Source organism: Melospiza melodia, chromosome 10 (genome assembly GCF_035770615.1).
Source record: "Melospiza melodia melodia isolate bMelMel2 chromosome 10, bMelMel2.pri, whole genome shotgun sequence".
NCBI lineage: Eukaryota > Metazoa > Chordata > Aves > Passeriformes > Passerellidae > Melospiza > Melospiza melodia.
Genome location: NC_086203.1, coordinates 16,103,894 through 16,126,659, shown reverse-complemented (window position 1 = coordinate 16,126,659; position 22,766 = coordinate 16,103,894). Strand labels below are relative to the sequence as shown.

The 22,766-nt window shown below is 42.2% G+C and overlaps 1 protein-coding gene across 1 annotated transcript in view; it reads right to left on the bottom strand.

Moving 5' to 3' along the window:
* Window positions 1-22,766, bottom strand: part of SFMBT1 (Scm like with four mbt domains 1) — a 70,161-nt gene that overhangs the window by 6,000 nt on the left and 41,395 nt on the right. Inside the window, exons 3-16 of the mRNA XM_063164535.1 lie at window positions 21,108-21,202; window positions 16,102-16,342; window positions 15,653-15,741; window positions 14,478-14,724; window positions 13,697-13,794; window positions 12,849-12,950; window positions 11,828-11,978; window positions 9,517-9,599; window positions 7,513-7,639; window positions 6,714-6,827; window positions 5,253-5,295; window positions 4,303-4,367; window positions 2,909-3,048; window positions 877-986 (exon numbers count right to left, since the gene is read on the bottom strand). Coding sequence (XP_063020605.1) covers window positions 877-986; window positions 2,909-3,048; window positions 4,303-4,367; window positions 5,253-5,295; window positions 6,714-6,827; window positions 7,513-7,639; window positions 9,517-9,599; window positions 11,828-11,978; window positions 12,849-12,950; window positions 13,697-13,794; window positions 14,478-14,724; window positions 15,653-15,741; window positions 16,102-16,342; window positions 21,108-21,202 — 1,705 coding nt within the window. The remainder of the gene's footprint in view (window positions 1-876; window positions 987-2,908; window positions 3,049-4,302; window positions 4,368-5,252; window positions 5,296-6,713; window positions 6,828-7,512; window positions 7,640-9,516; window positions 9,600-11,827; window positions 11,979-12,848; window positions 12,951-13,696; window positions 13,795-14,477; window positions 14,725-15,652; window positions 15,742-16,101; window positions 16,343-21,107; window positions 21,203-22,766) is intronic.

The following is a 22,766-nucleotide window of genomic DNA, read 5'->3' as shown; positions in this document are numbered from 1 at the left end:
GAAAGCAAACAGCAACTTCAGCTAGACTAAACAAATATTTTTTTTCTTTATTCCTCAGCTATACCTTCTATTTACACTAACCTTTGTCATCTTCCTATTGCCCAATTCAGAGCAGTCCTCCAATATATGGAAAGATGTCTTTTTGTACATGAAACTGATCCAACAAAAGAATTACTGACATGTTCATAATTATCTAAGGAAGTGTGCAGTGGCACATTGGGAAAATCTAATCTCTAATATGCAAACACAGTGACCTAATTACAAAACCATCCCTAGACTATAAAGGAGTATCTGGACTTATCAAATATATGCAAATATGTTCACTGCTCTTTTCCTAGCTGTAAAAGTAATCTTGCAAAGAAGCTTCAACCCAAAAAGCTCAGCAGGAAAACTGGGAGTGCTTTAGGGTAGACTGCTCTAGAAAGCCATCCATGTGAGGCCATTTCAAAGCTTCTAACTTTATTTCTGAAGAATCTTTTTCAACTAAGAAATTTGTGTGATAATGCCTGAGAAGCTTCCCAAGCAGTACATGGTTTTGCTTTAAAACACTGATAATTATCTTCAGGTGAATTAAATAATCTTAAATCTTAAAATAATCACCCAGAGGTCTGTCAGTACAATGTTGTACCAGTGCCACACCAGTCTCTAGCTGCTCACAAGCCTGTAGCAGAGTACACTGCCATATTATGGAGCATTAAAATCACACGCACTCCACCAGAACTCATAAAGACATTTATAAAGAATTCAACACTTAATGGCTGCTGGCATCTTGATGTGCTCTAAGCGATTTTTCCTTCCCTGAAATGTAAGCTAAAGCACAGCCTGCAGAGAACAGCTACTGGGCCTGAGGAGCCAGGGAACAGGACAAGAATTTACTTGGCTTTTAGGGTCTCTCCATGGCCATGCCAGGCAGCCTCTTCATCCAGCTGCAGCTCTCTCAGGACACGGCTGGGTTTGTAGGCAGCGTTGATCAATAAAGTGAGAACCTACAGCACGGGAGGGAAGAGCAGGAAACATGTGTAAGTTATTTGTACAATAAATCTGTTTTAAAGTGCCAGGGCAGAATAGGAAATTACTCCTATTCATCCAAATTATCTAGCATCAAAGCACTCATTCACAGCAGGATTACAGACACCTCCTGACAGTGCCAAAACGAGCACTGAGAGCAGCCGACACTTTGGGCCTTCCCAGCCCTCAGAATTCGTCTGCAGAGTCACGAGTGTATCCAGCAATTTCCAAGTCATTGCCCTTGAATTACACATCACTAAATTAATGCCTGGGGCTGAGAACTCCCAAACTTGCATAACCTTGGCTAAATCTGAGCGATTATCTTAAAGATTGTGTGTCATGTGAAGTTGTGCCGAAAAACGCTGCAGGATTTTGCTGCCTACTAACAACAAAACCATAGTGCAGAATCCTAAACTCTCCTGTCTTGCTTCCATGAACCATGATAAGGTCTCTATTTTAATAAAATGATAATTTCTTGAGTACTGTAAAGTAACTTGAAGTTGTGAATAACCTGAAGTTAGTGGGGGACAGTACAAAATGTGCACTCTAATTGTACTTTTTACGCTCACTGTGTGCTTATTCCAAATCATTCCCAACTGGTTGCATAACAACCTTGACATTACAAATTTGCAGTTTTATTGCTGCTAATGCAGCAGTCCAGAAATCAAAGAGAACTATTAGGTATAATGTAAGCACCAAACTCTAGGATCCCTACAATGAGCAAGACTCACAACTGAAATGTATACAACTGAACATACTGACTGAACTTTCAGCACTACTCAGCACCTGCACATCAGCAGGATTTGTGCACACTTTCTGCTTTCAGGCAATGAAGCAGAATAAACCTTCAAGATTAAATGAAGCTGCCACAGAATTTCACATTTGCTCTTTTGCAGTTCTTTCAATAAAATACTGAAATAGGCAGAAAGGATAGGGTACTTTTCTGCATGCAAAATTGGCCCTTTTTCAATAGTCTGCTTGATTCTTGACAACCAGACTCTTGTTTTACAGCATGTCTGCCAGAAAATCTTAAAGCTCTCTCCCCATTAAGATACTTGGTAGGGAAGGTAAAATTCCAGGTATGTTAAGCCAATTCTTATATATAAAGTAATCATTTCATGACAGCTCAAGTGTGCATATCCAGTTATATTCCAGTCTTGGGAAATTTCCAGCCTCTCAGGTCAGATAATAACCACCTCATGATCTTTTTTGAAATTTCAGAAAAATAATTATTACATTAAAGTATCTGTAAATTTGCTGTGAAAAACATTCTGGAGAAGAAGCTCTCTGGCATTAAAGAATGGCTTCCTCCTCCCTCAGTTACATTAAGAAGCCAAACTGTAATTTCACCTGATCTATGCAAATTGTATCCAACTTATAAAGCACAGATAACTCTTTTCATTTCCCAATTACTGAATGTAGTTTGCCATTTTGACTAAGAAAATCTGTATTTCCTCTGTTTTACCATCAACAGTGCAAACCGTAAAGGAATCTTGGGATTATCTCCAGCTAATTTCTGTTAATTAAAATGGAAACATTTATTACAGCTATAAAAAGACACTAACTCCTTTGATTGTGGTAATTACAGGTTATACTGTTTTAACAGAAAATAAAATTCAGCAGTAGAAGGCTGAGTGTTACTTAGATAAATGAGAGGCTTTTACTTTTATCAGCCATTCATAAAACCATTCATGATTTATACTTTATTATATGCAAAAAGACACTCCTTACTTATCATCAGCTTAAATTTCTGAATTACCCATCTGTAATTAGACAGATACTCTGGTGTTTAAGATACTCTGCTATTTGTAGGCCTCTCTATGCAGTGCTTGAGCAGCTCCTTCTGGAGTCAATCACAAAAGAAACTAAAATATAAAATAAAAGATGTCCATCAGCTCACCTCCTTCAGCACCAGCACACAGTTCCCAGGTCCCACGGACTGGGGCAGCTCTGCAATCCTGCCTTTGTTCAGGTAAGGCCCCGAGAAGCACCGGTGGTTGAAGTAGATCTTTGGGCAGCAGTACTTGCCGTTAATTACCACTGAGAAGTGAGAAAATGAGAAAACAAACATTGAAATCACACGCTGCAAATGCCCCAGGAAAGAATCTCGCAGTAGGTAACAGTTTATCTGCTGTAAAAAAAGGAGGGGAAAAGTTTTGAATGACAGGGATTTGAGGTACTTTCTGTGTCACGTTTGCAATGGCACCATTAGTTATTCCCCGTTGTCAAAACATTTTTCATACTTCACACCCGTGCTTGCAAATTGTCAAGCTGCAGTAAATAAAGATGGTCATGTATCAGAAAGGAAACATTCCCTCCTGGCTAGTCTGCTGCTTCATGGTACCACACCATGAAGAACAGCAAAGACAAAGAAAATCCCAATTTTTTGGTAGCAGAAGCAGTTCCTACACAGCAATTACAGATAAATTTTCTCTCCCCCAAACTTCTGCCATCAGAGAAACTGGCAGTTATTCTCCACTGTTTATCCTAAATTGCAGCATCACATTGTTTTGAATTTTAAATCCTTTTCCTTTGATTAGCAAACAAAAGATTCAGCAACTGATAAACTGACCTTTAATGAAGTGACATCAAGCTCTCTGAATCTATTTAATGGTTCAGCATTGCTCAAAATTCAAGTATTAATATATATTGCAATACAATTATGTACAAAACCAATATTGTTTTACCCAGTAGTGTTCTAGTTTTTCTTAGCTGAGCAACACTACCACTTAAAGACTTTAAATTCAGCAGTTGAAAACTGGCAGATAAATAAATGAAGTCAAATTTACATTATGACTCTATTAAAAGCCGATTAAAATGATAAACAAGGACACATCATTTTTATCTCGCTTTCAGGGAAGCTTCAGATGTGCACTTCACTGTACAGAAAACAGCAGAGGAGGAGGCACTGTGTTGCCAAATGGATGGATCTGTGTGACTTTCACCAGCAGATGTACTTATTCATCACATTCCTTCTTGCAACAGTTGAGAAAATTATTAGATTTTGCCATCTGGCACACAAAGCAGTTTGTTGTTTGAATTGGTTTTGTTTATCACCATGATGAAGTTAACAATAAAACTAGAGAGATCTGCTTCCCAAAGCCAGAATCCAACAACTCTGAGCACAAATACAGCACACCTGCTTCTCCCACATTATCAAACTGAACAGGTGACAACAGAAGGTCACCTGCATGGTCCCAATGAACATTCAGCTTCACAGATCCTCTGCTGGATGGGCAATGTTCTGGTTCTTACAGGATATTGCCTTTGTTAGCCTGACCTGTGATCCAATACCTGAGTCAGAAGAGTTCAGTTCCTGGTTCTTTAGTCCATCATGAACTGTCCTTGAAGATAAAATTCTGAAATTGAAAGAAGGAGGTTGGGAAAACTGACAGATAGTCATGACAGTCACCTCTCTGTTACTAAAGCACCACAACACTTTTTTTCCTCAGCTCCAGCCTTATTAACCTGCTTTTTAGACCTCCCCTGTTTCACAATGACATACAGAAACTACCAAATTCCATTTGGAAAGGACTTCTGTCCTGCTACAGCCAGCAGCAATCCTCCCTTGCTTGAAGTCCCTGGGCCACCATGGTGACAGACACCTCCCAAAGCTGCCCACAGGAGTTTGCATCCCCTGACTCCTCCTAACTTCACATTTCACAGCACAGGCAGAGCACCCTCACCTTATGCATTCTGAAAAAGCTGGCTTTGAAACAAAACACAACCAAAATGACTCCAGTACTCTGGTAAGGATCCCAACTGCAAAACATGGGGGAACAGACTGCTCAGTATTTTAGGAGCAATGCAAACACTGGCAGGACTACTGACAGCTCTGGTGTTTGTAAAGCTGTAAGAGTCAATAAAGCCAACTGTGAGCATTCCGTGGAGCATTTCTGAGCAGGCTCACGAGACTGAGCTCCATGTGCACGACACAGTTTCTAGACTCATTGTAGATATTAGCAGAACTCTTCTTTCTGCCTGCTTTGGGCCAAATTTAATCTGGGAAGGAGCAATTCCAAAAAAACAAATTCCAGGCTTTCTATCTCTTTACTGTAGTGCAAAAGGTCTTTCTGAACATCAGCAGAATCTACCAGCATTAACACAAATGGAGTGTGGAATCTCTCAACCCTCAGTACAGCACTTTTGCAAATCTACATCTTCCCTAACACAGCATATTTTCCAGTTGAAAAATAAAGAGAAAAAACTCAACAAAAAACAACAGCCAATAACCTGTTACTTACTGTTTCTCTGGTTGAACTACTGCAATTTTTTTCTGCTTGTTTACTGAAAGAAAAAAAAAGAACAAAATATGAGAAGAAATCAAATGAAGCATCTAGACTAAGATATATACATACATATATATATATATATATATACACATATATATAAATATATACACATATATATATTGGACTCATTTCTTTAAGTTATAGAGCAAAAAGGATCTATGTTCCCATCACTGCAGTGTCAGACAACTGACCCAGCTGCACGAGAAGTACCCTGGTCCAAGTAATTTGAAGAGAACCAGAAGGTTTACTTCAACTTCTATTAAAAATTCTTTAAATCAAGCATGCACATGCCCAGTTTTCTATGAAATTTTACTTTCTGTGCCTCTTTATTTGCATCAGAGCCTCTAAACCACCTGTACTACTAGCCAAAAAAGGAATGCCATGCTTTCTTTTGCAGCACCCAAAGGTTATGTTCTTTGGCCCAACATGTCACTTTACTGGCACAGTAACTTCAGCACTTTAACTTTGAAATGGAATGAAATCAGCTGGTTAGAAACACCAATGACTTCAGCCAGCTGCTGTTCAAGAACACAGTGCAGCAACCAAATCAGTCATTTAGGTGATGGGTCCACTTGCTAATTCTGGCTTTCACAACCAGGTAGTAAAATAAAACAAGGTAATGCAACATATTATGCCTCATCAGCAATTTCATGCTTTGGCCCCAACAAACTTCTGGATTTTTTTTTCAAATCATCTTTTATCTAATTAGGATCCCCCCCTCTTCTTCCTCATCTGTCCTTGGCAGTGCAAGTGGATTAATTTCTCTTGCTTTGACTTGCAGAAAATAACAGCTCATTTCAATATAAAGATTTTCTTATTAATGAACACTGAAGAAGTTCTTCAGTTTCTCCAATCCCATGAAACTTTAATAAACATGCCTCACTAAGCAGTTGAGAGAAGACACTTATTCTACCTACTAGTGTAGTTAAAAAGGTAGGGTTTACTCTTCAGCACTTTGTCACTAGGGACCATCACCACGTGGCCCATTGAGAAAATCAGTTTCCTTTATTTTGACTCCAAATGTGCACACAATCCACACTGTTTTGTTGTGGCATTAACATTTGCACAAGTGCACAAGTAAAATCAGCATCAGGGTCAGACACATGGCAAGAACAGCTCAGACAGAGGTAAATGCAGAGCAGGGGAGGTGTTCATACACAGACAGGATTTCTTTGTTAGGCCAGTGGATTGTCCCCACAGTGTGCAGGGGCCTCAAGCCAGCACTGTGGGGTTTGAAGTTGTAGGGCTTCCAACTGGTCCCAACAGCCAGGGGAAGAGTTGTGCAACACACAGATCCTCAGTGCATGATGAATGTTTCCAAACTCAGCAATGCCAGCAGTAATTCTGCAGCAATTTGCTCTGGCAGGTCTCAGCAGCTCCACCCCAGCACTGCAAACAGAAGAGAACTGGTACCTATTGCTTTGCGAGGAGGCCTGAGCTGATATCCATTCGTCTCACACCAACCCACTGGAAATATATTCATTGATTCCACACTCACTATACACTCAGGGACAGGTTTCTTGGAGCCTGTTCAGTTCAGAAAAGGAAAAATTGAAACAAGTCATAAAACCTCTAATTTGGTTAACACTTGCTGCCCGTTTGTTAGTGAAGCTGCTTTGATTTATGGTGTATCTGGAACACAATAACAATCATTTATTCATCCCCTTTTACTGACCAGATTCTTTCCTGACCTTATTTACTTCCTCCTAAAGGCTGGAGATGGGAATTTTCCTTCCACAGTTTAGCAGAGATGCACAGTGCATAGCAAGTGAATGCTGATGTACTTCCAATCAAGAAATGGGATTATATGGAGAACAGCTGACACAGGCTTACTCTACCTTAATGAAGAAACTTTCCTTCCCTAGGTCTGGCCAAGCCTTGCTCAGAATGCAAGTCACTCATCTGTGAAACTGTCACAAGGCCCCTGCTTCCCACAAGGCCCTGCTCAGCACTTTGCATGGTGCATGAGCCCAGCTCTGACACTGCAATGCACAAATGACATTTTGGGCTTAAATAAGCAGTGCCAGCCAAGGCAAACTGGAAACAGACAATGCAAGTGGGTTTTGACTATGATTTCATTGAGGAATCAGTGCCTTGCTGCCCATATTCTGCACACAGTGAGTTTGCTCCAAATACTCCTCAGGTTTGGGGATGGCACTAGAAGCAAGTGCAGTGATGGGCAAGCACTCCTCTCTCCCCCAAACCAGCTTACCCTCCAGCTGAAGCCAGAGGTATGAATCTTTTAACTTGGTGACTGTAGCAATGCAAACTTCTTCAGGATCAACTGGGTTCACAGCCTCAAGCTTCATGTTCTCTTTAAATCCATGGTCAGAAGTTAACTAGGAAAAAGCCAGAATACTTCAGTAAGGCACCAGTTGTGTATCCAGGACAGGATATGAATATCCATGAACAGGAGCAACACAAAGCCCTCAGAGCCTGAATAACACAGAGATACTCAGACAGAGGAGATTTCAGATAATTAGCACAGTGTAAACAAGTAAGATATATCAGGAACTACAACGAATTTAAGTTACAAAAGGCTCTACAGACCTAGCAAATCTGTCCTCAAAAAATAAGGATGCTCAGGCTCACTGAAAGGATTGAGTGCATTCTCAGCAATCAGAATTTCTCTGCTGCTTGCCACCTGAGTGATAAGTCCGACAAATAGTCTGACCAGGTTCTCTATTCTATCATGTTAACTTGGAAATCCACTTTACGTATGCAAATAACATTCCTGCCTCATCTGAGCTCTGGCAGGCAGAATAGGAAGCTTTCTTTTCATTTTACATTTTTTGGATAAGTAGGGTCTTACTTTATTCACCAATACAGTTTGCATTTATTTATATATTTATAAAAATCCCTAAAACATAAGAATAGGTATTTATCCAGCTCTGGAGCTCTTGAATTAAAGATAAGAAGTACCAGCCAGACAGAGGACTCTTCTTCCCAGAGCCACTCTGCAATGTAATTACAGGATCAATACATTATGAATTCTGGAACTAGCCTCCAGTGATCAACTCTTCTCAGAAAGGGATAATAAATTCAGTGACCTGCTCGAAGATGCTATAGTTTACAAGACAGAACAAGGGCAACAAGAATTCATAGCCAGCAACACTGTCTTCAAAAACTGGTAATTACTCATTCTAATTTCTCCCTCTAAGCACTGCAATAGCCCAAGTATGGTAAATGGAACTGGAAGGCAGGTGTTAATAGTACCCTTTCCTGCTTGACAAGGTATTGTGCTTTGGGGGACAGCATTACTGTCACTGAACCAACAAAAGCCCAAAATCTTGCACGTCCTTCAGGCACTGGTTAATGCAAAATGATTATTTGGTACTAATCTAAGATGACTTTGTATTGATTAATACAATAGAATTAATTCAAGCTGAAAGGATGGAAGATTGAAAGAGCACCCTTAGTAAATGAAAATAAGGTCTATTAAAAGGCTCTGTTTCCACAGTTACAGGAGTGACAATGACTGATGCTGTTCTATGTCTCTTCCACGGACTCTTACACATCTCAATTTCACAAAACAAACATTTATTTTCAGTCTGCTTTACCATAACTGAAACATTTGGTCCACTGCTTCCCTATCTAGGAAGCTGGCATGCAACTATTTCAGTTCACTCTCATTTATGCTGTCTTATCTCTTCTGCCTCCTGAGTTATCACAGGTAAAGTGTTAAGGTGCTCAGATGTGTCCAGAGGAGGGCAACAAAGCTGGTGAAAAGCTGGAAGGAATGCCCTGTGAGGAACAGCTCAGGACTCTGGGTTTGTCCAGTTTGTTTGTCCAGGAGGATGAGGAGTGACCTCACTGCTCCCTGCAGCTCCCAGAGGAGGGGATGTGCAGAGGGAGGTGCTGATCTCCAGGGACAGGATGTGTGGGAATGGTTCTGAGGGCACCTTCAGATGGACACTGGGCAGCACCTCTTTACTGAGAGGGTGGTCAAACACTGGAACAGGCTTCCCAGAGAGGGGCTCAAAGCTCCATCCCTGGCAGTGTTTGGACAACACCCTTAACAGCACATTTTAACTTATGCTTAGCCCAGAAGAGGGTCAGGCATTGGATTGGATAATTGATCACTGCAGGTCTCTTCCAGCTCAAACATTCTATTCTACTTGGAAAAGCAATTAAAGTAAGAAACAAAAATGTTCCTGTCCCTGGAATCAGGGTGTCACTGAGGCAGCAGAGGAGATTTTCAGCAGGAGAACCTTACCAGAGGGAAGCAGCTCTGGGGAGCTGCCTCGGCCCCGCACTGTTTGAGGTAGTCAGCCCAGTCGAAGTCCTGCCCAGGGTAACCTAGGACAGCAAAGAGCCAAGGGTTAGAGTTTAACAGCTGAGACTCATTTCAAACCCACCTGATACAGAGCCTGAGATCTGCTTGAGTCACTCAGGTTTGTGAACTGACTTAGGGCTTCAGGGAGCCATGTGAGGGCAGACCACTCCAACCTGAATCATGAATCTGCCAAGGAGACAAGGGCAGCAACTGAAACACGGGAAAGCAGTTTCACCCCTAACAGTTTCACAGAGTACAGATGAAATTCAGGAACGATTTCTGCAACTGCTCTTGTGTCAGCTCTGAAGCTATTTTTTTAAAACAGAGCACTCAAAACGTGCACAATATCAACACACTGCTCTCTCAAAGACATGTTAAATGCTAAGTCATTAAAGAGAGCAGTAAGATGTGCCAAGTGCCTCATCAAGTCTGATAACAGCTGTAGATCTGCAGACATCTGAAGGTAAGTGTCTTAACAAGGAGTCCATCAGGAGACAGAGAATCCTTCCAAGAAAAAATATATTCTTCTTGGGGGAAATACTTGGCTTCCCTGTGATCTAACAAAAAGCAAATAACTGAAGGGAATGGGGCCCAAAAGCGTGCTGCCGTGTCAGTTTGAGGCTGGCAGTAAATTAGCAAGGACACAAGTGCTGCACTTATTCCATTCCCCTTAAAGGAACACGTTAAGAAATCAAACAAAATTTGAAACCCAGTGTATGAATATAGCATTAACATGATGATCTAAATTGCAGAGATCCAAAATTTCCCCCAGAGCCTCCTTTTCTCCAGGTATCCCCTGCTCCCTCAGCTGCTCCTCACAGGGCTTGGCCTCCAGCCCCTTTCCCAGATCCATTCCCTTCCCTGTACATGCTCCAGTCCCTTAATGTCTGTCTTGTAGTGAGAGGCCCAAAACTGAAGCCAGGGTTTGAGGAGAGACCTCACCAGTCCAACCTAACTTATTCTGTGACTCTTCCTCAGAAAGGGCTGAACCACGGAAAGACTTAATTATTCATTTTTCTCAGTTTTACCAGTGCCAGTAGAGCTCTTGAGACCTCACACAATTCAGAATGACCACTATGTCCAGAGAAATGAGAACAGAAACTTAAAATATTTGTCAGTTCCAGTCACATGCCTATAAAGTGAAGATTTCACTTTTCACATGCAAAATTTTAGGAAATGCTGGTCAGGCAGAGTCACTTTTCACATCTTATCCAAGCAAAGGCAGGAGACAAACATCCTACAGTCTCTGCTCCCCTGATGTAAGGAGCAGCTGAAACAAAACAAAACTCTGAATTGTGAGGTGCCAAGTAAGAGAGCAGACGACCAGGTTTTACAGTACCACTGACATTTCTAGTTTGAGAAAATGAATAAATATTTCAGCAGTGCAGGAAGACTACCCTGTTCCCTTATGTCCTGAAGCAATGTTTCAACAATCTGCAACAGTGTCTGATGGGCCATTGGTCAAAAAAATAGTTCATTAACTTCTGAGTGATAAGATAGCCTAAAAATATTACAAAATGTTGGATAACAATGTTCCATTCTGACCAGAAGCAAAAATCCAATGCAAATGACTACAGGCTTCTGATAGCATGTAAATTAAATCTGAAATCAACATTTCTTTCAGGTCTGGAACATTCACTCCATCCATTCCAGCATTCAGGCTGTTATGCATGACATCCTCAGCCTCTCTCATCCTCCCAAATCCATGCTCATGCCCTGGAAACCTCAGTTCCCCAAACTCAAACCTCCTGATTTTCAGAGCTGGATTGTCATATTCGTATTTATTGAAAAATCCCCTTCACCCAGGTTTTTTCTCCTGGGAAGCTTAGAAGCCTCAGAGAAAAAGGGAAACAATCCCATTTGCTTCTCCTGCGTTTTGCTCCTTCAGAATGTGTTTGGAGATTGTTTCATTGGATTCTGGTGTGAGTTGTTTTGATTCTTTGCCCAATCAGTGCCAAGCTGTGTCAGGACTCTGGAGAGAGTCACAAGTTTTCATTATTATCTTTTTAGCATTCTGTAAGTATCCTTTCTGTATTCTTTAGTATAGTATAGTTTAGTATTCTTTAATATAATATAGTATAATAAAATAATAAACGAGCCTTCTGAGAACATGGAGTCAGATTCATCATTCCTCCCTTTGTCTGGGGGCAACGCAAACACAACACTGGATCTTTGCTGTGCTGCTCTGTCCATGGCTTTGCCAGGAGCTGTGAGGAGCAGAGGTGAGCAGGAGGAGGCTGCACAGACATACCTGGAGGGGGGCTGAGGTGCAGCCCGTTCTTCAGGCTCCACTGCACCGGGAAGATGCCGGCGCTGTTGAGGTGACAAACGTAGCGCTGGCTGCTCGCGCGCTCCGCCCGCAAGTCATCGATTTCTATCATGAAATATTTGTCATTGAACACCTGCAGTCAGCCAAAAGAGAACCATGGGCTCTTGTGAGATGCAGATTCTGATAACTTTAATAAACAGCAGTATTGCCTGATGGAAACCCTTTACCTTGAAATACCAGGAGGGTTATGAAAAAATAAAAGAATCTTTGGGTTTCATAAACCAGCAGACTCATCTGCGTTATCCAGAAACTTAACAAATATGAATAATAAAACAATGTCTGAGCACTTAAAAGATAAGGTGACCTAGCGCTTTAGGGAATTTTCTCATGAAAAATGCACAGAAATTAGCATCTGTGGTCTTCCTACTATTCTATAACAAACTGCTTATTTCAACAAGGCTGAACTGCATCCCAGGATGGACTATCACAAATAAAACCACTACACTCTTGAAGCAAATAGAAGCAGGACAAGCAAATAGCAAGAAAAGGAATGCCTGATCATGTTGGAGAGTTTTCATTTCAACTTTGAAACCCCTCGTTTGGAAATCAGGCCATCTAAATGTCATGTGTAATGTAAGGTTATGTCACAGTAATGACATAACCTTCACAAAATCAAAACCTCAAAAAACTATCTCCAGGTGGATACTCAGATTGTGAGGGTATATACCCTATTTTAAAAATATGGGTTTGACAATTTTCATCGTTTGATATTTTGAGCTTGTATCTTTATGGAACTTTTCCCCTCCACTGAAATCCAGTGGCTTCAGCACCAGCAGCTGTTTGATCAGGCAGCCTGTCCCCTGAGGGAGACATACAAAACACTTCATTTGGAAACTAGCTCAAGATTTTAAGATAACCAGTTAATGAGAATTCCCTGAGCACTTAAGAACAGAAGTAGCAGTAGAAGTGAATCTCAGCAGGACTGGTTTAAGAACTCTGGTACCTTGAGAACTGTAGCAGGAGAGATAACAAAGGGAGCCATTGGGTCCACAGCTTCCAGCTTCATGCCTTCAGAGAATGAGTGCACTCCAATCACAGGTTTATCCTGGAAAATGATGTGTTGCTCTGATTACCTGCCCTCCTCCATCAAAAAAGAGACATACCTCACATATATTAACTGAAGAGGATGAGTTTTTAAGGAGTTTTTATCAGTTCATTCCAAGAAATCAACATGTCTCAGTATCAGCAACTTCTCTGAATGACAAGCCCAATGATGCCCTGAGACTGACAGTTTTTGATGAGTTTTAGGGAATTGAGTCCCTGTGACTTCTTCCTCTGCCATTCTCCACAAAGAAGCAAGATTTGATAATACAGAGGGGTCTCAAAGGTCGATATAAATGTTTGGAGGTTTTCCCTGTAACCTTTAGCACCCATCATGAGCTACACTAAATGAAACTATACAGGCCTCCATTTTCAGACTAACAGAAACCTGCAGAACAGGGCTCTTGCTCCAGAATTATCCATATCTCTGTACCTCACCCAACAAATTCAAGAGCATCAGCACCTCTACTTCTACTTATGGGTCCAAACAAAGCTGAGAAAAATGGACTAAGAACCAGGACAACTAATGACTCACATAAATGTGATGGGTGCATTGTCTAACTTACCAAGAATTTATACCAGTATGATTATTTTCCCTTATAAATACATTTTTAAACCAGAGAGAAAAAGGGAATAAATTTTAAAAACCAACAAAACAAAACAAGGAAAGAATTCTGGGTGGCTGACTTCCCTGAATCATTGATCAGGAATATACCATTTCCCATGCTATCATCCACAGCATGAAACTACCTTAAAAAGATCTGTAGGAACAGATGACTCCTCTTCCTCCTCTTTCACCTTCTTCAGGATCTCTTGCCAATCTGCTTCACTCCTCAAGGACCTAATGGCTTGAGGAAAAAGAAGGAAAGAGTGAGTAGTCATTTTTCTTCTTTTCTCTCAGAACACATAGCAATAAAGTTTGATTTGTGCCCCTCTAAACTGCCAAATTCTTTATCCCAAGGTTTCCCCCCACCAGGAAACATGTTACTGGCAAGCTCACAAGCCATCCCTTTGTGTTTCTGCCACTTTTTGCCTCCCTTCTCTGATGATCTGCCCTGACATGGACACGCCTGAAAGATGTGTCAACTTCTGCCTCTGCTTCCATGCACTTGTTCCTTCTTTTAAGAAAGATTTTCATATTTTTAAATGGTATCTAAATCAGTCCAGTAGGCTTGAGGGTCTCAACTGCAAAAGCTCCTGCTGAGTAGTACTCCAAAACCGTAAGACTTTTAACACCCCAGGAAGATAAACATACCAAAAGTAAGCAAAATCATGAAGGCAATCCCTTCCTCACTTCTTTCCTTTGCACACACATGAGGAAAGTTTTGACAGGCCAAAAAGCATTTAGAAGAAGTGGGTGCAAAGTCTCATAGGAGTATTTGTGCCGTCACCTACATTTTATTAGGTACAGGACTTGTCAGATCACACAGATTATGTGGGCACCATGTGCACCCAGAAGGACAATTCAAAGCACTGAAGCAGCAGCCTCTACCCTCTGACCACAACATACAAGATCTGTGTTTTCAAGTACCTGAAGGTGGCTGCAGGCTGTATCCATGCTGAGCTGCCCAACCCACTTGGTGAAGGAAAGGGTCCAAATAGAAGAGCCACTGGTCAAATTTGTCCAAGTCCTCCAGGCCCTCATAGCGCAGCTTGAGCCTCCCGCCGACGTTTTCCACCACGGTGACGATCCAGGCTTCCAGGGAGTCCCGGGGGTTCTGCAGCTCCAGGCGCGAGCCGGGCGCGATGAGATCCAGTGGATTTTTCCCTCTGTGAAGCTACAGAAAGAATACAAATTATTCTGTACAAGAGAACAAAACAAATGCCATACTTCCACCTCCTTACACACATTCTGTCTGCATAAATAAAGTATGAGCACAGAAGCACAGAAATCCATGTCCCTTCCTAACACAAGCCAGAAGTGACAACGTTCAGAATTGCTGGTGTTTGTGTCAGAGCTTCTGCACTGCCTGTAGACACAGTCACACATTTCACTGAAGTCCTCATTATCATTTGCAGAGACATTATCATTTATATATTCCAGGTTTGAAGGAAACATGAATAACCTCTTTCTACAACTGAGTCATCCAGAATACAAAGATGACTAGACAGAAACATACAGACAGAATTGTTAGCTGTTATGAAGGTGTCAAAGGCATTTTCCAAAAACCATTATGCTCTGTGCTTTACAACCAGACACTGATATAAGGTGCCGATATTGTTTTAAGTGCAGAGCGGGGGATATAAAAAAATTGGTTCTTCCCTTGCAAAGATGTAATTAAGTGAAACAATAATATGACTGTTAGTGAAAAATTCCCAAACAAACAATTCAGAGTGAAAGAAGTTAATTGAGAAAGGAGACAACATGAAAGCCAGATAAATAAAGCATTATTTTTTTAGAGCTGTATGGAGGAGGAACAAAACAGGAAGAAGACTGAAACCCTAGGGAGCTGAAAAAGGTCTTTCTTTTACCAGGATAAATGAACAACCCAAACCTGCAGCAGCAGATATGTTTCAGAACAACACTATAAAAATTAAATACTGTAAATAGGAAACACTAGAGAGTGGAACTCTAGGGTCAACAGCATATTACAATGATTCCTAAACTTAAAAAGCGAATTGAACTGACAATTCAAATAAGGTCCCCTTAATGATGAAGGGCAAAGCCAAGACAAAACCCAGCATGCAGCCCCTTGCAGCACTTACCCCCTCCAGCAGGTTAGCAGGGGCACTGCAGGCCCCCTTCAGCACCCGCTGAAGGAACTCCTCCTGGTCAGGTATCTTGTCCTTGATACCTAAGCAAACAGTGAAAGAGAAAGACAGTGATTTTTCCTGCCAGATAAAGATTATTCAGACACAACCTTGCACTGCCTAATTCAAGAGAATCTGCCACACACCAGTAACAACTTAAAACAAAGAAATAAAACAAAATAAAACTTAAAGGAAATGTCAAAGCAGTAGATTTTGGTGGTGATGATTAAGATAACCACAAGCCTCTGTCACAGGATTTCAGGAAAACACAGCACATAACCTCAGCTTGTCCCCACAGCAACAGCCCCTGCACACCACAGCACCCACACAGGCTGCCTGCCCGGCTGACACAGGCCAACAGCACCTCTTGGTGTGCTCCCTGTGTCTGCACACAGAGCTGGTACCTTCAGGCACTTTGAGAATCTTCTTGTTCTGCTGACACCAGCCGATGGGGTGCAGGTCAGCAGTCAGGATGTCGCACCAGAAGTCGGCCTTGCGGTCCTCGCCGTAGCCGTCGTAGCGCAGCAGCAGCAGCTGCCCGCACGTGGTGATGATGGTGGCAACCCAGTACGTGTTCTGGTCAGACTTGACAGCGACTTCCAGCTTCATGCCAGGGGCAAAACCATTCTGCAAACTTGTATCTACCTGAAGAGGAAGAAGATCATCACATCTGAGCACCTCTCAGAAAGATTGCTGAATAACAGAGGGAACAATTTAGACAAATTCATTAGCAAAAAAACTCAAGCCAAATGCCACCCAGCCTCTTCAGAGAAACAGCCTTAGCACATTATGGGACCCAAACTGCAATGCACACAGAAACATTATTAATGAAATCTTCATTGCATTTCAAAGTATCTTTTCAAGCTTAAAGAAACACTGAGCCTCTCATTTTCTGCCCTGGACAATATCTTCCCCCATCACTGAAAGACTTTCCCACTCACAGCTGGGCTGGCAATCTGAGCAAAACTAAAGGTCAAACTCAGCACCACAACTTTGACTCATTGTGTTAAATTGTGTCATTCAAGGTCTTTGGACTAAAAGCCTATTTGAAGTACATAAACATGCCTTAGGTAACAGTATCTGTCTCTTCCACCATGCTCATCTAAGAAGTCACAAACCTGCACAAAGTGCAGAATAAGAATTTTTAGCCTCTCTATGCAAGAACCTAAACAATTCTATATGCAGCACTGTTACATAAATTGCATGGAACATAATCAGTCTGTATTCTTCATACTTTGACAACAATAAAGCACCAGACACTGGGAGTGCTCTGTTTGTATGTGGGTGTGCTGTGTGCAGGTGACCAATCTGACTGCACAGAACTGAGACACTGGAATGGAAGACTTAAAAGAGAAGACAACACCTTAAGTTTCTCACATTCCTCATTTCTCCCAAACCCCAAAACAATCCCAAAAGAGCAGATGGACCCTGTTCTGCTCTCTCTAAAGAATGGTCTGATCTACACTTAATTCCAGGACCTCAGTCCTAACTAAAACTCTGACATGTCAATTCCCCATTCTCAGTTGTCTGTAACTCATGTTTTCTTTCTTTATTAAAAGATCCCTCTTTCCTCTTTGAAACTACTAAAAGAAAGGCTTTCAGCATGATGTAGATGGAGCAGATATTTTCTGGGGTATTTATTCCCAGTTCTGTGCTGACAGTTCAGTAACTGCCATAGCTATTATAGTCTCATCAGCCAGCACATACTGGTTTGCTAAAAATAAAACTAAGAGAACTACACCAGAAAGAAAAGCATATGCCTGTGTTAACCGTTCATATCCTTTGGGTTAATACCCTTCACTTAGAGAAATTTCTTCTTAAAAACCTAATCAGCAGGACCCAATACCTGCAGGCATTTTGAAGTGGTATTATAGAGGGTGTCTCTTCAAAAAGACAGTTGTCTTGCTGACAAAAAACTTCATGTTCTGATTCCTGAGAGAAAAGCCTCGAGCTCAACGCATCATTTGAAGAATTGGGAAATCTGTGCTGCTCCCTTTAGCTGATCTTTCAGCACAGCGTCCCGGCAGGCAGAGCAGGTTCCAGCAGAAGCAAGAACAGCAGGAGGAGCGCTCCCCGCAGCCAGAGCCTTTGCGGAGCCCCGCGGCCCTTCCCAGAGCTGCGTGCACAGAGCGGTGCCCGCAGCCGGAGCCTTTGCTGAGCTCCACGGCCCTTCCTGGAGCTCCGCGCACGGAGCGCTGCCCGCAGCCGGAGCCTTTGCGGAGCTCCCCGGCCCTTCCCAGAGCTCCGCACACACGGAGCCTTTGCGGAGCTCCACGGCCCTTCCCAAAGCTCCGTACACAGAGCGCTCCCCGCAGCCGGAGCCTTTGCTGAGCTCCGCGGCCCTTCCCGGAGCTCCGCACACACGGAGCGCTGCCCGCGCCCTCTCCCGGCAGCGCCGCTGGGCTGGGGGAGCACCACAAACTCCTCCAAGGAGCCTCCCGGGCCAGCCAGGGCGGGATGGGCACCCTCCAGAGCATCTCCTCTGGAGCAGGCGGTCCGACAGGGCAGCTGAGCGGGCCAGGAGCTGTGACTCCAACCCCTGTCCCCGCTTCCCATCAGGAGCTGTCACCAGGCTGTGCCACAGCACAAGCCAGAGCCAGGGATGCAGCTCAGTTCAGGGGAGATGATGATAAGGAACAGATAAAAAGGATTAAGAGCGTGCAAGAACACGCAGCAAACAAATGTGTTCAGATGATACTGAAGACCAACTTGTTTTTCATGGTCACATAAGTGTTATAAAGGGCAGAAAGGAATTTAAAAAGAGCATTTGGTTCTAGAGGAAGGGTATTTAGACCTGGGGGGATAACACCACTGGCATTCATTACAGCTCATTACAGTTCTTTTTTCTGCTACATTTTATGCCAGTCACTTTGATCTTGATATTGTTTAATTTTTAAAATGCTAACAAATTAAACATTAGAACACACTTAATTTGAGAAATAGCTTAAATTCTTCAATGCGTCTTACTCATAGCAAGGCAAAACTCTCAGAATTAATAAAAAACATACAAATACAGAAAGTCACCTCTCCCATAAGCAAGTTCAGTGCTTTGCTAACAGGCTGTGTAAGCATGGATTACACTCCCTTAACCTGTCCATGTATTCTCCTACAACATGAGTTAGGTATTTTTCACCCACAACTCACAATGGGAGCTCGCTATTTCAGTATTTAAAAACAATCAAACTAAAACCATACATTTCCATTTAAAAATGCATTCATATTAATTAATTTATCATACATGTTCGTTTGCTCTTGTGCCAATACTATTTTTCAGCTCAGAATTTTTCACTCTGTTTCTTTGAGAGTAAAGCTTGCTAGCTTTCCTGATGTTGGATTACAAATATATGTCATTCCTAAAGTCAAGAAACTAGGACCACGGATTTGAGCTGGAGGGAACACAATCAGCAGCACAGGCACACCAGTACCAGTACTTGCCACTGACAGCCACTCACCTGATGCACCCTGAATCACACTAACCCTGTCTCAGGGCTGCCACTCTCCACTGGGAGGCAGTGAGGCTCTCTACTCCACCTTTTCCAGCACATTACCTTCCAATGGACCACAGAAACCCCCAGCATGTGCCCTTGCACTCCTGCACTTCTTTTAACAGCAGGACTATGATATAAATATGCTCCTCCCTCTGCCTGTCAATTCAGTGTCAGCAATAAAGAATGTTATGCCAGGCTTATTACAGAGAAAATCAACACTGGTCTCTGGACAAATTCTAAGGAGCTCTGGTAGAAAATACCCAAGAGTTTCATTCTGAATGTGCAGGCATCTATTTCCATGCTCACTGATGACCTCCTTGCAGAGGTCCAGGCCCCCTGACCCTCAGGGCTTTGCCCAGACCTACTCACCACTCTCCATCACAATGTCACCTCACCAGCACACTTGCACTCAGTGTTATTATTATTATTAGTGAGTGTTCCTCACTAATAATAATAACAGTACAAAATGTGGAGGTTTTTTAAAACCTAATCGTATTTTTATCAACCATGGCCACAGCCACCAGACCTCACACTTGACGCCCCTGAGCTGGTGCAAGTGCAGTGAGTCTTTCAAAGTGTGTCTGCTGCTAATTAACCAAATCCAGCTACAATATTAATTCAGTTGGCCACTGCTGTAAAGCTGGCATTACAATTAGTTATACAGTGTCCAAGTTATGATAGCAGACCTCTTTAAGAGAGATCCAATGAGGTAAACCACACCAGAGGAGACAGACCATTCCCTGGATTACTGCAAAATGCCATTGCTCTGGCTCCATGCTGTGCCCTCAGTGTGAGCTGCATGGACACCACCACTCTAAGCTGGCTCTAGCCACAGTCTCAGTACACCCAGGAAAAATGAAACAAGCACAGTCCCTTTCCCTTCAGAAATTAATTTTTACTTTGAACAAAAAACTTACAATTACATCCCAGTGTTCTAACAGCCTCTGTGAAGTCTATATTTTCTGTGTATCTTTACTGCTAACACAACTGACACATTTTAACAGACTATTTAATAATCTTAATTTCTCCAGGTTACCCTTGAACTCAAAATGCTTTGTGATCCTTCACAAACAGACCTCAGGCTGTTTTCCTGCTGATTTAAGTTTCCTCATACTGAAAGTCATGGTGTTGGACCCAAAAGCCAGAGCACCACAGGGTGTCTTCCAAGCAATGTGTCACACACAGCCACCAGTCTGGCAGTCTGGAAGGTGCTTTAATTGTTGGAAGAGAACCAACAGGTTTGGACACCAGCTCTGTACAGCTCACCTTCACTGACAGCCCTGTACAAGGAGGCAGATTTCACAATCAGGTCTCCCCCAATGGGACAGTACTCTCCAGGACTTCACCAGCAGACATTTAAGATGTCCAAGGGCAAAGACAAGGGCTTATCAAGACTTCATCCTATTCATTAAGCCTGTGATCAACAATTATCCTAATCAGTTTTCTAACTACTACAGTCAGGTGTTTGGCAGAGCTGTTATTTTCTCCTTGCCTCCCTGAGGTCTGCCTTTAAAGCTTTCTCTAAGAGCACATTTGAATTCTGCTGCTCAAGAACTAATTCTGCCACCAGCTTTCTAAAGCTACTCCTCCAAAACAGTTGTCCAGGAGCAATCACCAAAAGAAGAAAGAGACTGGATATTTTGAGCTTCTTGAGAAAAATCAAGCTTATCTTCTGGTGCAGAAAAGACCTTAACTCGTTAGATTTCAGCATTTCTGGGTGGGGTCACCTTGTGCTATGTACAGGGGATGAAGACAAGAAACAGTAATAAAAAGGTTAAATTCTACATTTCTCTATAAAAAACATGATTCTAGTTAGTCTTCCAAGTTTGAGAGCAGTAACTCATTCAAAGAAACCCTAAACACTTCATGTATCAAAGAAACAATTCAGGAGATGCCAAGCACACACACGCTCCCTTACTCACATGTTTAAAAGATCCATGGGGGGCTGCAGTTGCTCCTGTGTCTTCTAGATACTCATCCCAGTTGAATTCCATTTCTTCCACACTGGAACCAGCATCTGGAAGAGAAGCCAAACACTTCTGTGGCTTTAGGCTACTACAAACCACAGCAAAACCCACTTTGATTCCAAATGACTGAGTACACAAGTGTGCAGTGATCACATTTCAAGGAATGAACAACATTACTTGGCCTTTGTTGCCTGTGAACAGAACTTATAAGCTGGACTTTGTGTGGAAAACAGTGAAATCTTGGGGATTTTGATTTAGCACAAATTTGCTTATGATTTGTGAGAGGGAAACGAAGGCAGAAGAGCTCTGTATTTATATCAACAAATATGAGAGACTCACAACTCCAGGCACACTGGACTGTTGGTGTTTTAAATTAAGAACCACCCAGGAAAAAGCAGTACCACTAGTAAGAGATTTGAAAAGAAAGTCTAAAAAAACCTTTGAAATATGACTGTGCTCTTTTTAAAGTCAGATAGTACACATTTAGCTGTTCTAAAACACCAAAAGCAAAGAGAGGGATTCAGGGTAGTTCTAAAGAAAACAACTTGAGACATAACTGAAAAAAAGTCCTTTCAACTTGGTCACTTTGAAAGCCCAGCTTGTAAGGTGTAACAGCTTCTTTAGACCAAGAAAACCTCATTATGGGATGCATTTAAAACATAAATGTGCTAAAACCACTCAAACCACAGTTCAAAGCTCACTCAGGCTGTTAGGGAAGCAAGCACCTGTAACAAGCCACACTACAGATTAGTCAAATTTTCCATTATTATTGTCAAGCTTGTACTCCAGCCCTGGTCTCCCCTTCAGTTACAGCTTGGTCCCCTTCCCTGCTGCTTTCCTATTCCTATTTTCTCCAGCACACACATGTACCTACTTTGCTAAAAAGACACCAAGCCAGCCCAGGGTGGATTTCAGGTCCCCTATTTGGTTCATTTTTCCTGCAGGAACACAGTGGGATGGCCAGTGAGGGTCCCAGCCTATGCAAGCAGCATTTTTAACCTCAACACACCAGGTTCAGGTTCAGCAGCAAAATGGGGTTGCAGTGACAGCACACGAGAGCAGAGCTTTCATTTTCATTTTCAGGCTTGGTTCCACCATCTGCCCCAGAGCTGTGAATGAACAGAGCTTTTCCCCCCCTCAGGACCAGGAAACCTGATACCTTGTTTATATTTGAAAACAGAGAAATCTCTGTGTATCACAAGCCCAAGGAGAGCTCAGCAAAGGTTACAGGACACTGGCATTTCCTACACCCCGTGCCTTTCCTAGGGCAGGCAGTAACTGATCTTCCCAGCAGCAATTGAGTAGGAAACATTACACATAAAAAAATAAATTAATTACCACCACGTGTCCTTATCAGCCCCCTGGACACGCTAACAAGCTAAGTCAGCTCTGGGACAATTCCCAGTCTTCCAATAGAAAGGAGCAAATATTTGTCCAAAAGTCTGAGATACAATAAATAGACTAAAAACCTACAGGTCTTGAGTTTAATAGGTTCTTTTAACCTTCAGACTGATGGTTAAGCTCATCTTTGACTTTTCATTGTGACTCTGGGTGTTATCACTTCCCAAAATTTAAAAATGTACATTCAGTTAGCTGTTGTTTGCTGATGACATT